This window comes from Poeciliopsis prolifica, unplaced genomic scaffold (assembly GCF_027474105.1).
Source record: "Poeciliopsis prolifica strain line A6 unplaced genomic scaffold, Auburn_PproV2 SCAFFOLD048, whole genome shotgun sequence".
In the NCBI taxonomy this organism is placed as follows: Eukaryota; Metazoa; Chordata; class Actinopteri; order Cyprinodontiformes; family Poeciliidae; genus Poeciliopsis; species Poeciliopsis prolifica.
In genome coordinates, this window is record NW_026562423.1 from 2177916 (window position 1) to 2190839 (window position 12924).

A 12924-nucleotide genomic window follows, 5' to 3' on the forward strand; every position below is an offset into this window, starting at 1 on the left:
GTAAATTTGGTAACCTCTTATTTACTACTTATTGTTTGCGTTCTATTAACAAGTATTAGTTTTGTAGCCTATTAGTTTGTAGGTCTACTATAAGTCTTTTAGCCCTTTAATTGTCATTTAAACGGCTAATTTAAGGTAATTAAGTTATTGCTAGCTATTTTGCTTGCCATACATTTTATTTGTTTCGTTTCTGGTAGCTTCTTAGCTTACTGTTAACTCAGTAAAAATATTGTTAGACTCTTGGCTTACTTTTAGTCTCTTAGCCTTTGTTTGTTTGTTTGCTAACTAATAGCTCCTTAGCCTAGTATTAATTGATCAAAATTCAAATTAGCTTGGTCATCTGCTATTATTTTTGATAGTCTACTGACTTGTTAGTCTGGAATTAGCTTTTTAAAATACTATTAGAATACCAGTTGCTTGTGTAGCCAACTTACTATTGGCTTGCTAGCGTGCTATTAGATTATTAGTTTTTATTAGCTAACCGTTCAGGCTCAAAATAGGTCTGTTATTGATGCTTTATGACAAAAAACTAATTAAATAGGTAAACATGAATGTAGTTAACTTAGTTTACGATACATTATTGTATTTTTGTCCTCAGTATGTTTTTATTAGATTGGTACGACTTTTCAAAACATCAGAACGAGAATCTTAATTTCTTTAGCTAAATCGCTTAATAACAGGTAAAAAGAAAAACAGCAACTATTCCTATGAGAAAATATTCCCTGCCCCAGTTTTGTCCAAACTTAATAGGTACAACTGTAGAGCAAACTTCCTATTAAGAGCATCCGATTTGGAGCGCAGGCTGGAAGGCCGTGTTGGTTCTTTCTGAAGATCCTGGTTAGTAAGCCTTTCTGTCTCATTACCTGATTTACAAGTGGAGTTCCTTGGACTGGATGGGGAACCCTCTAGGTGCGCACCATGAACCACACACACATACACACTCATGGGAATCATCTCAGACCTACACAGCTGCTGCCACAGTAACCGGTCAGACGGGCAGCACTCCAAAGATCCAAAGGACTTCTGTCTTCTAATCAACTGGTTCGATTATATTCCATTCTTTAAATTCCCTCACCGGTGTGATCTCTCCTTCACTGATGTCGGCAATAAGGTGATGGATAACATAAGCTTCCTCTTTCTTCCTCATCCTCGCTCTAAGCCCATCTATACTTGCAGTCTGGACTGAAGGAATAGAGGAGAGACGGAGTGATGGATGAGTTTGGGAAACTACCTTCCTGCTCTATTAAATTCTCCACCTGAGAGAGGTGGATGAGATAAGGAAAGACAGATCATCAACGGTTCCAGAGGGGGGGAAGGGAGATCTCCTGAATAAAGTTTCACTGAGCAGTTCATCCGTCATCGCATTCAAAGAAAGTTTCCCTGTTGCTCAAAGGAGAGCAGCGTTCACTTCATCCGTCATAACTGCACAGGGCTTATAACAGGAAGTCTCCCTTTGTCTCTGTCCGTTATCTGGTCTGTCTTTCCGCTTTACAGTCTCTCACTTCTCCTCACACACTGTTGTACTGTCAGTTCGAGTCAACCATTAAACTTTCACTAATCCCTCCCTTTTTTTATTTGATTTTTTCCAAGATGATTCATTGGCTTTTTCCCCCCTCAGCACTGCAGGCCTACTGTACGCTGTCCCTGCCTATTACCTTCTGGCTCACTTTTTGACCACCGCCTCCCCTTCCTCCTCTTCCCGCTACCCTCCTCCTCCTGATCACCCCTTACCTTACTCCCCCCACCCACCCCACCCACTTCCAACAGAAGCTCAGAGTAAGCCCTACTACTCCGATTACTCCCCCACTCGACTGCTCATCCACAAGATGTGCACCAGCCACTACCTGGACCTCTTCATCACCATCGTCATAGGGCTCAACGTTATCACCATGTCCATGGAGCACTACGAGCAGCCACAGGTCAGGCCATAAACATCTTCAAACCTTGTCAAACATGCCTTGAAACTTCAAAACAGATTTAAATGAAGAGGGGAAAAAAAGGTAGGAGAGTGTTGCAATTTCCTGGAAAAAAAAACAACAAACCTTTGGAGAACTATAAAAGTTTAGTCAACAATAAAACGAGCATTACAGGCAAATCAATAAAGATGGAGAAAAACAATAAAAACTGAAAAAATATGACTGACTTTAGGATCCAGTGATCTTTTAACAGTATGTGTTTTAAATATTCTCTTTAAATGCAAATGGCAGTAAAGTATTATCAGGCATTGCTAACGCTACAAGGAAAGCAAAAAAAGAACATCACCTACAGAATTGCCAAATACCTTCTCAGAACTATAAAAGCAAAGTCAAAACAAAAAGTTAAACCTTACTGCTTAACCAGTTAAAGACGTAAAACAATAAATAATTTTTTGAGAACTTCAAAACATTTCTTGGTTTCAAGAAAGTCCAACATTCAAATGATCTGATCTTCTTTATGACTTGACACTAAATCGGAGATGAATTATGCTGAAAAGTTTTCTGTTGACGCTGTATGAAGTTACTTTTGAACTTCTCACTTCATGGCAGCGTTCATGAGCAGAATTGAGAGTCGGAACAACCCTTTGAAATAGAAGCAACTCAATACATAGATATCAGCAGGACTCAAGTTAGACCTTAGACTAGCGCTCTACTTTCCTTCTTCAGACAAGTGACACTCTAGATATCAAGATAATTAGAAGGTGGACTTGTCAGAGCATATAACGTTTCCTCCTTCAGCCAAGCAACCGGCAAAGTTTGTGCATGTGGAATTTCGAGGTCATACATAATTTTTACACACAGGCTTGTGACGTGACACAAGAAAGTTGGAAAATCTACAACATTTGTAGCTATGATTGCTGCCATCGCTGTTGCAGATGTCGTTGATATCACTGTCCATCTCTCTCCATGTTTACTGCCATAAAGCATTGTTACGACAAAGAAAAAAATTCAACCAAAGGCCAATTTCCAAGCTCTTATTGACGAAGTTTAGAGTCCTGGTTGAAACATAATTGTGTTTGAACATTTTTCTCTAAAACATAAAGGAGGTGCGCATTTTTCTCTAAAACGCCTCTTTAGAGAGGCTCAAGTAGGAGACGACAAATCTACTATAACATTTATGTTAAGCTTTTCTGTAAAATGGTTGTAGTCAGTAATAAGCAGTAAATTTAAACCGATAGCAAAGTTAGAGTAGTCGGTGAGATTAAGAGATGTTTTACAAACTGGGCCTTGTTGTTCGGGGATCATTTGCCACCCATGAGGGTTTAGTCAAATCCCCGCTGACCTGCAGTGCTCTCTTCGTCTCTCTGCAAAAGGTCAGTTTTTACATGCAGATGGAAGTGGTGAATTCTCCCATGGGCAAAAGAATGGACACTTTAATTTTTATGCCCTTTTCACTGAAACTGAGAGAGGACAACTTGAGCGATCTAATAATGATGAGGTCTATTGTAGAGAAACGAGATGAAGTCTAGTTGACGTAGCTTTTATTAAAACATTTCTACAATGTTTTTAGTCCAGTATCATTGTGATCTTGTCAAACCCATTGCTCTGTTTATGTAAAGATATAGTATGAGGTCTCCTTCTGCTGTATATGAACTTTTTCTGATGTCCTTTATAGGAGCTTGACAACGCGTTGAAGATCTGCAACTACATCTTCACCCTCATCTTTGTGTTGGAATCTGTCTTCAAGCTGGTGGCCTTTGGATTTCGCCGCTTCTTCAAGGACAAGTCAGTATTTCAACCACGACCATGCTTCCTAAGTGATGTTATTTTCACTTATCCAATCCGACGTGCCCGTCTAATGAACTGCTTACTGGCGGTGCCGTTCTTTTAAGCGCTGACTCATGTGGAAAACTCAAACCCGTGTTCAGGGAACTTAAGCGAACTCTTTATAAGCTACATCGGTGAATGTCTGTGTGAATACAAAAGACCTTGTTAAACGGCCGTAAAGCACAAGTGCTTCAGATGATATCATAGTTTAAAAATTCCTGGCTTCCTTTTCAAAACCACACAGTAATGCACCAGAACAATCCCAACGGCACACCCGTTCTCCGGCACAAGGTAGCATAAATACACACGCGCACCTCGTTTGTGTGAACCGGAGCTGCGGCCACCCAGGACTTCACGATGCCCACTGGCTCTGCCACAGTTAGAACCTTATCCTGTTTGACTTTGGCAGGAGTTTAGCAAAACGTCTCAACACTACAATTCATTCTTATTCCTGAGGAAAATAAGCCACAGCTATGATTGAGAGTTGTACAATTTTAAACCCATTTTTCATGTTGATTCTATATTTTCTATATTTTTTATATGAAAATACTACTCAGCTACCTGCATCTTTATTATCTACACAGTAATGGTCTTTCAGTGTGTTTTTTCCTTCTGACCTGAAAGTGGCGAATTAAAAAATATAGTCAGTTTGTTACTGTCAATCTATTTCTATTTCACAAGCAGTTTTAACATTTATTTTTATAGCATTAAGGACGTGCACTCCAACTAAGCCAGACATGTTTTTTTAGACAAATTTAAAATATTTTATTAGAGATGTAGTTTACAAAAATAGTACCCTAATGCAGCACTGATTTAATGGTGTTGTTCAATCACATGCCATGCTATGCAAATATTCTGTCTGCCATGACAAAGACTTGCCTCTTTATTTGACAAAAATCAGCATGGGGCTTGAAGGTAACACTAACAATTGTTTGAGAAGACCAGGCCAAAACGGTAAGAGAAACCCATTTGCTACAGTAAGATGGCCAGATTTTTACTCCCTTTTCCTGGAAGTCAATTTGAAGGTTGAGTTTCCAGTCTCAAATTCGTGACTCCTTTCTGACTCAATTCCAACTCTCGAGTTGCCGCCTCAGTTCTGGAGGCGATGACTCAGAAAGAAGAAATGTGCGGTAGTTCTCCTGTACCTCTTTGCAGGGAGTCATATTTGTCAAAGGCTTTGGCGAAAAAAAGTGATGCACAGCAAGTCGGCAATGGTGACTGATGAGTGCGCGCGCGTGTGTGTGTGTGGGTGTGTGTGTTTGTGTGTAGGTGGAACCAGCTGGATCTCGCCATTGTTCTGCTGTCCATCATGGGCATCACTCTGGAGGAGATTGAGGTCAACGCTTCACTGCCCATCAACCCAACCATCATCCGCATCATGAGAGTGTTAAGGATAGCAAGAGGTACGATCTCCCTCACTCCCGGTTCTTTCCGCCTCCTTCCCTGATGCTCCGGCAGATACGTCCGTGCAGCTGCTTCTTACACGCCGTTTCGCGCTTAAGAATCCTTGTAAAACAGACACATCTCTGGGACTCCCCTATCTGTCATTTTCGCATGGCAGGTCCCAGCAGGGCTCGGGTTGAGGGCGAGCCGACCAGATGCCACAGGGAAACGCACTTGACAGACAAACAAAGCACCGGCAAGGTCTTAATCTGCATTGAGAGCGTGGTTATGGTAGAGAGAGAGATAAAGACCGGCGTAGGGAGGAATATAGGGAATGATGAATAACTTCTGACCTGGACATCCATCACCAGGAGATGGGATGAAGCCATAAAGAGGAGCAGTTGCTGTCAGAGCGAAAAAGATTGAGATGGAGTTAATGACGAGGGGAAAGGGATGGAGGGTAGGTAGAAGAACCCATGGAAGACAAACAGGAAAGGTGATTTGGTAGAGGAGAAAACAAGCCAGGAAAATTTGAGAGTACCAATTTACTTAGGTCCGATATGTGTTCGGTTAATGGATGTAAATGAGGGCTTGTTTGGAAAAAGCAGGAGGAGAAGCTGCAGGACAGAAATTAGTGAAACTTCTGCTTTAAAACTTTACAACAATCCATCTGTCTGCATTTGTTAAATATAGTGGGGTTAAGCGGAGGTAAGGGACCAACAACGACCCGCAATTGCTGGATTCCAGAAATACTTACAGCTACCTCTGAAAATCATTAGAACTGCCTTTTTTAATAGCTTAAACATCAAATGTACTTTTTATACAGAGTATAGCTAAATATATGAGATGAAAACTATAACAGCTCTGAAATGAGTCAGAAAACAGACAAGCAGTAGATAAAGTTGGTTTCTGTTAAGAAAACATGTCTCAACAGTTCCAGCATTGCAGTTTATTTTTCTACCCAAAATGCTGTCACACTAAACAGTTTAAAACCGATCAGGCTTCTTCAGTGCTTACATAACCTGATCTGTCCTCAGTAATCGACTCCATCAAAACAGATTGAAAGGAAGCTAATGCATGGCTTCCTGTCCTGCTTCAAAATAAGAGACTGCAGTGTTTGGAGCTCAAAACATCCACCGTTATCATAAACTGATATTTCCATCATCGCAAAACATGTAAAAAATAGAAGCAGCACAAAATGTTTAGTAAACTTTTTTATGTGGTATTTCAATCTGTTGAATTACTAAGACCTTTTTTTTTCTTTACTTTCTGGTAGTTTCTAGTATTTTGGATTTTTTTCTGCAAGCAAAACAAAACACTAGACACAGTTTTTAATATTAGTCCTGTACCTTAATATGTGTGTGGGTTTGATGTTAAAATGGGAAATGCACCAATTCCAAAGGGATGAGCCAGTTTGAACAGATTTTTAAAACAATTCCTTGACCTCTTCTTTACTACTGTTCTGTCACAAGAACAGAATTGCTTCCTAATTCTTGATTGATCTCGCAGCTTCAAAAGAGCCAGTTGCCCAAAACCTGGAGATGGGGAAAAAAAAAAAAAAAAAGAAGAGAAGCAGTTTGCAAAAGTGATATTCTTACAAAGGAGGAGGGGGAAAAAAAAGAAGAAGAAGCTCCGGAAAAGACCTCACACATGCATCATTTTTAAGTTGATTCAACTGTAATTCGCTAAAACCTCATTAGAAAAGGTCCCAACGGGGGGAGGCTGCTTGTCCGGAAGCCATTCTGAAGAAAGGGACGCAGAAAGAAAAGGAGGATGCGAGTCAAATTACACAAGAACTGCACCAAAGATAAGTCTTACAGAGTAATTATCACTGATTAGGATGTTGCGATGCAGGATGTGGTAATTAAAGCAACGTGTGCAAAGTTGGTCAGACGAGACGTGGAACACGGAGCGTCCACGGCCGTCTGTAAAATACACTGCAGCCTTTGTCGTGTTTCGGGGGCCAGAGGGGCGTTGCATTAAGTTGGGTCGAGAGGTTTTCCCAAACAGATAGAATTACAAACAAACAAAAGTCCTGCCAGATTTTAAACCACCGTACAAAACTGTTTCAAAAGCATCTGAGTGGCGACATGGGGAGGATCCAACAGGACGATGATGCCAAACAGACGACCAGAGAAATGAAACCATGCCTTGAAATGGGAAAAAAAATAATAAGTAAAGGAAAACTAATAGTAAGAGACAGTGGACTTAAACCTTACAGCAAGGTTTAAGTCTGGGGATGTTGTTGCTCTCAGACAACAACAGAATGAAATCAAATCAGTAAACCAAAGAAAGGTGTTGCAGTGGACTCCTGCCTATTCGCAGTTCAGTATTTGTGGATTCACACATTTTTCTGTGGATCGTGACGGTAAAATATTCTTGGAAAACCTGCTGAGTCATAGGTTGTTTTTTTTCTAAAATATTTGAAAGATAAGGCATCTTGGGAAACAATATTTTTCCAAATGTAGGAGAACTGTTTCTAAAGAGATACTAAAAAAGGAAACTTGCTCAGAAGATGGAATCTCTTACTTCTCATGGAACAGGTTTCCTCCACTCAATCTACCACCAAGCCTGACATTGTCAAGTGTAAAGCAAAGTGTTCTGATGTAAAGCACAGTAGAACTGGACTCTAGTGGTCATTCACACCAGACGTGTTTAGTCCCCTTTTAATGGAACTCTTGCTCGTTTGCCAAGGAAGTAGTGCGGTTCATTTGGGGAGGTGTGAACGTGCAATCGAACTCTGACCAAAAAATGAACTCTGGTGATGTTGAAATGCATGTCTAGATAAAAGCGGACCGGAGAACGCTCCAAAAGCAGGAAGCGGACTATATTGCAGGGAATTCTGGATAAATATCACCAAAACAAATTTGTGAGTCTCACACTAAAGGGAGAAATGGCTTATGTTCTTTGGCTAAAGACAAAAGAGAAATCCTCCAACCACTAAAATGTATTGTTGTTTACATTTTGTGAAGGTCTGCTCGTGTCTTCTTTTGATGTTTCAGGGGTTTTCCCTTCTGTGGTTCTTGGTGCAGCGCCACCACAGTTTAGGAGAGGTATCAGGTTTTTCAATTCCATTGGTTTGTTTGACACACTACAGTAGGAAAGCAAACCACTCCAGCGGAAAATGCAACAAGTATTGCAACTTTGGTCCCCGACTGAACCGAGTCCATCAAACTGTCAGGAGTAAAAACACCCTAAAGCAGTGACTTGTTCTCAAGAGGGAAGAGTCATGCCTTCCTCAGATGGAGGAGTGTAGGTTTTGCAGTTGCTAGGAGAATGGTGCTTACCATCAGGCTTTGTGTCAATAATCCCCAGCGGATTACGGCATGGGCTGATCTTCAGTGGTTGGACTTGACCTCTTGCTGGCACTTAAAGTAACTTATCGTGCTTTAACATCCCAGGACGTTTTAGAAAACGCAGTGAGAAATAGTTTGGGAACGGACATGGACCCTTTACTGCTCCAACATGATTGCACACCAGAGCACAGAGAAAGGGCAGTGGAGGCAAGGATAAGCACGGTTTGCTTTGGAAAAACCAGGTTGTCCTCAACCCAAAAGACGCCTTTAGAGTCAATTAGTCAATTAGTGAAGATTGCAGGCGAGAAGTTTCACTCAACGTCAGTGTTGAACGCACTTTCATAGACACAAAACGCACAATGCAGGGGAAAGTTTCACCAGAAGAGACTAAGCTGTTGTAGCAACATATAAAACCGTTTGACTTCAGAATGGGACGTCAGTCAAGTTCATGTCTGTGTCAGGGCAGAGAGCGAATACTGCTTAGAAAAATTCAGATGCTCGTCCTGATTCAGTTGCCCAGTTTGAAATTATTACCGGGTTTCAACTTTGCAGAGGTTTTGATGCAACATCCCCGGTTATGTAACACTGACAGCTCTTTGTTTGGAGTCGCTTTTTAAGATTATTGTTCTTATACCGTGTGTGTCTCCGCAGTGCTGAAGCTTCTGAAGATGGCGGTCGGAATGAGAGCTTTGCTGGACACGGTTATGCAAGCTCTGCCTCAGGTAATACGAGCCGCTCACTTAAACAGCTCAAAGCCTCCGAATTCCCCATGCTGTCTTTTCTTTTTCATGGATACATTTTTTTTTAAACCCAAACACATCCCACTGCTGTTGTCTGTATAATTACATCGCAGAAGCATTTTCATTCAGTCCATATTTTTATATTTCACAGCATCATCTTTTCCCACCAGTCTATCCCCCCTTTGACTGTATGCAGCCTTATTTGCATTAGCGTTCCTCCTCGCTGCGGCTGGGGAAGGAAGCGCAGCTCGAGGTTTTGTTTGGAACACTGGTGGGTGGATTTGCCGGGTGAGAGAGTTGGTAAATTGGAGCAACTTTCTACAGTTTGGATTTGGGGGGGGAAAAAAAGAAAAGCTGAATAAAAAAACTCCCCAAAAAACAGGCGCTATGCTCCCCTCCCGGCATTCTTTGATAGCACCTCTGTCGTTTTCATTCAGACAGAGACGATGTCACAGCGAATGCCGTTCCGGGCTACATTCTGCCAGAGCTTGTCAGAAGTGTTCAGAATTTATAGAGGCGATAACAGGAGGCGATGTGGGTGCGAGCAGGTTGCCGCTCGCTAATTTGCACTGACAGCGAATCCAAGAGCTCTTCATTACCCCAAAAGCCCACCTTCGCGACAAAACCGTAATCCGCTGTTGTACCTGTGTCGCTTTTGTTTGTTAAACGACGGCTTGGCTTCCTCTGCGTGAGGCCTTACATCAAAACGGACGTTTTGTCACCATTTGTTTCCCCGTCAGACAACTGAAACCCGAGTAGCGGAGACACGGCTGCAGCCATCTTGCATCAGAGGAATGAACGCGTTACATAGTGTCAACTGGTACTCCCATACAGTGTCGTTTACGATTTTATGTGATAGAGACAACAAAAAATAATTGTCAGAAAAAATAGGAGACAAAAGAATTTGTTTAAAAGGAAAGTTTTATGAAAATAGTAAGAGGAAAATCTTTTTTTGAGCTTTACGTTGTGTTATAATGTTATTCCCCCAACTGCACAAAACACCTGGTGGGAGCTAGCCCCGCCTTCCAGGACAAAGCTGCAGTTTTCAAGCTTCCACCTTCCAGCCGACACCTGCCCCGCAACTCCCCCACTCAGCTCCTTCAGACTAGCCAGCAGCATTTAGCAAACACCTGGTGGAACTGAGCATCATGAGCTCGTTATATGCCGAGCTGCAGTGAAACACTTGTAGAAAAAAAAAAAAAACACATTGTTAAAAGTTTAATAGAGGAGCCATGTTTCAGAAAGAGCAGGAACCTCTTAAAGAGACAGAGGCCCAATTTCAAGACAGAGGCGCCAAATTTTAAGTCATTTTAACATGACTTAAGATTTCTTTTAAGTCATGTTTGATATATATCTAGCATTTTTATAACAACTGAAGTTAACATAGTTGATTGTGCTATAAAACTGCACTCTTTGATTGGAAAGTACATATTACGACCGCCTTTAATTAAAATATTGTATGCTTAGACCAAGTAACAGGCAGAAAAAATATATGTTTTTGTGTCAGATTTAACAATATAAACACATTAGATTCAAATTGACACAAGCCTGACCTGCTTGCTACTAAAGGTTTTTATATAGGCTAAGTTCACCTCATCCTGTCTGCAAGGGAAGAACAGGCGAAATTCATACTGAAAGGCAAGCAATACTGTTGGTGACTATCAGTTTTATATTTCTTACTCCCACGATCTTCAAACTGTGGTACAAATACCTCTGGTGGTACCTGGGGTTACCTCCAGAGATATTTCAAATTGATTACTTATAAGGTCAAATGAAACTGAAGCGAATTCATGTTTGTAAGTTACTGTGGAGAAAAGCTGATAAGTCCATGGTGCCAAAAAGAGAATATAGGCTACTGGTATTTTAAAAAGCAACTCAACAGGGAGAGCAAGGCAACTTATGTGAAGTTTCTCCAGCTTTTTGCTGACAGTGATCCATAAACATGTGCAGGTGGTTATTAATGCTATGGCCCATTTATCCCTAGAGTTGGAAATTGGACCTCGAAATGTCAGCTTTGCTTTATGTTGGGTCGAGTGACCGGGCAAACAGACAGATGCTATAAAAGTATGGCCGCCATATTGAATATTTAGCGTATGGATTGGATCTAGCTACCTACCTGGCTACCTTTCTACCAAGCTAGTTTGGTAGCTATTAAGCTAGCTTGCTAGGTAGCTAGTCAGCTGGCTATTTAAAAATCTATCTATCTAGTTATTTATCTAAAAAAAAATGTTAATTGCCTTGTCTTGCTACTTCTTTGTAAATTTTCTTTGGGTGCCGTTGTTATGACAGTAGGAAGTGTTGATCGTTCCCCAGACAGCAGCGCTAACACTCTGATCCCTCCCTCTTCGTCTCTCTGCAGGTGGGGAATCTGGGCCTGCTCTTCATGCTGCTCTTCTTCATCTTTGCCGCGTTGGGAGTCGAGCTGTTTGGCGACTTGAGTAAGGACACATCCGCGGTTTCAAACAGGCGGCTTAGATGGAAAGAGTTTTACTCTTGATCACTGCTCAGAGTGCGCAGGCATGCTCTAAGTCTTCCCTTCACCCCTCTCAGGGTTTAATCTACCTGATTTTAATTGCTTTCCGGAATCCTTTGTTGAAACACCATATTGATCTCGCTAATTGTGTCCCAGAGCTCTCAGATTAATAAGACCTCGTCACGGTAATTATTTCACTGCAGAGAAATAGCCCTGAGTGCGTCTATCTTGATGTTTCTCGCTTTCTCTTTGTCCACAGTCTGTGATGAGCTCCATCCGTGTGAAGGTCTGGGCCGCTACGCCACTTTCAGAAACTTTGGGATGGCGTTCCTGCTGCTCTTCAGAGTTTCCACTGGCGACAACTGGAATGGCATCATGAAGGTGAAGCTCTTGTTCATTTCCACTTTGAACCAGCATGTTTAGAAAGGAGAAGTGCAGCGTCAGAAGGCTGCTGGTCACTGGGTTGAAGTGACCAGCAGAGTTGGCACATTAAAATGCCGTCCACATTTTTATGAATTCCTAATCGCAACATAACATAAACCTTACTTTCTCCACGCCACCGACTGCTTCTGACTTATTCGTCTTTTATCGCCCGGTTGCAGGACACTCTGAGGGACTGCGCCCACGAAACGGGGACGTGCTACAACACCGTGGTCTCTCCCATTTACTTCGTCTCCTTCGTCCTGACCGCCCAGTTTGTCCTGGTCAACGTGGTCATAGCCGTCCTGATGAAGCACTTGGAGGAGAGCAACAAGGAAGCCAAAGAGGAGGCAGAGCTGGAGGCCGAGTTAAACCTGGAGCTGCAAATGGAAGGAGCAGACATGGCGCCAAGATCGCCCCAGCTCAACCCCCTGGCCCTGGGCATGGATCGGTCGAGCTCAGGGGGTTCCCCCTGGAGGTCCACCGGAGGGGGGGACCTGCAGGAGCGGGACGGTCCTATGGACTCTCCCACTGCTGACATAACCAGAGACTCTGTAGACATCAGAGCAGAACCCCCCACATACCCAGAGCCCCAGAAGGAGGTAAATATCTGGTTTTCTGTTGTTGTTGGGGTTTTTTTCAGGATCTTTTGTGCTGTTTGGCACTGTTCCATCTTTTAAAGTCTCATTTTCTTAACAAACATGGAAATGTTGTAACATCAAGGGGTAAAAAAACTGATTTATGGCAAAAAGCATAACTGCTTATTTTTGTGCCTAATAATAGAAACTATGGATGTTAGAAAACACCATGTGCTTCCAAGACCTTGCATGCACATGATTTTATAGCTGCTTTCAGTGCTCTTTTCTTTT

General features: G+C 42.0%; 1 protein-coding gene across 17 annotated transcripts in view; it reads left to right on the forward strand.

The window, feature by feature from the left end:
* cacna1g (calcium channel, voltage-dependent, T type, alpha 1G subunit) overlaps positions 1-12924 on the forward strand; it is a 237074-nt gene that overhangs the window by 210389 nt on the left and 13761 nt on the right. For 13 of the 17 annotated variants that reach the window (XM_055057671.1, XM_055057672.1, XM_055057661.1 and 10 more), the window contains 7 exons: positions 1768-1919; positions 3592-3701; positions 5013-5146; positions 9074-9144; positions 11522-11600; positions 11895-12016; positions 12238-12657. In XM_055057671.1, coding sequence (XP_054913646.1) covers positions 1768-1919; positions 3592-3701; positions 5013-5146; positions 9074-9144; positions 11522-11600; positions 11895-12016; positions 12238-12657 — 1088 coding nt within the window. The remainder of the gene's footprint in view (positions 1-1767; positions 1920-3591; positions 3702-5012; positions 5147-9073; positions 9145-11521; positions 11601-11894; positions 12017-12237; positions 12658-12924) is intronic. The other 4 variants (XM_055057662.1, XM_055057659.1, XM_055057664.1 and 1 more) reach the window with 1 other exon arrangement.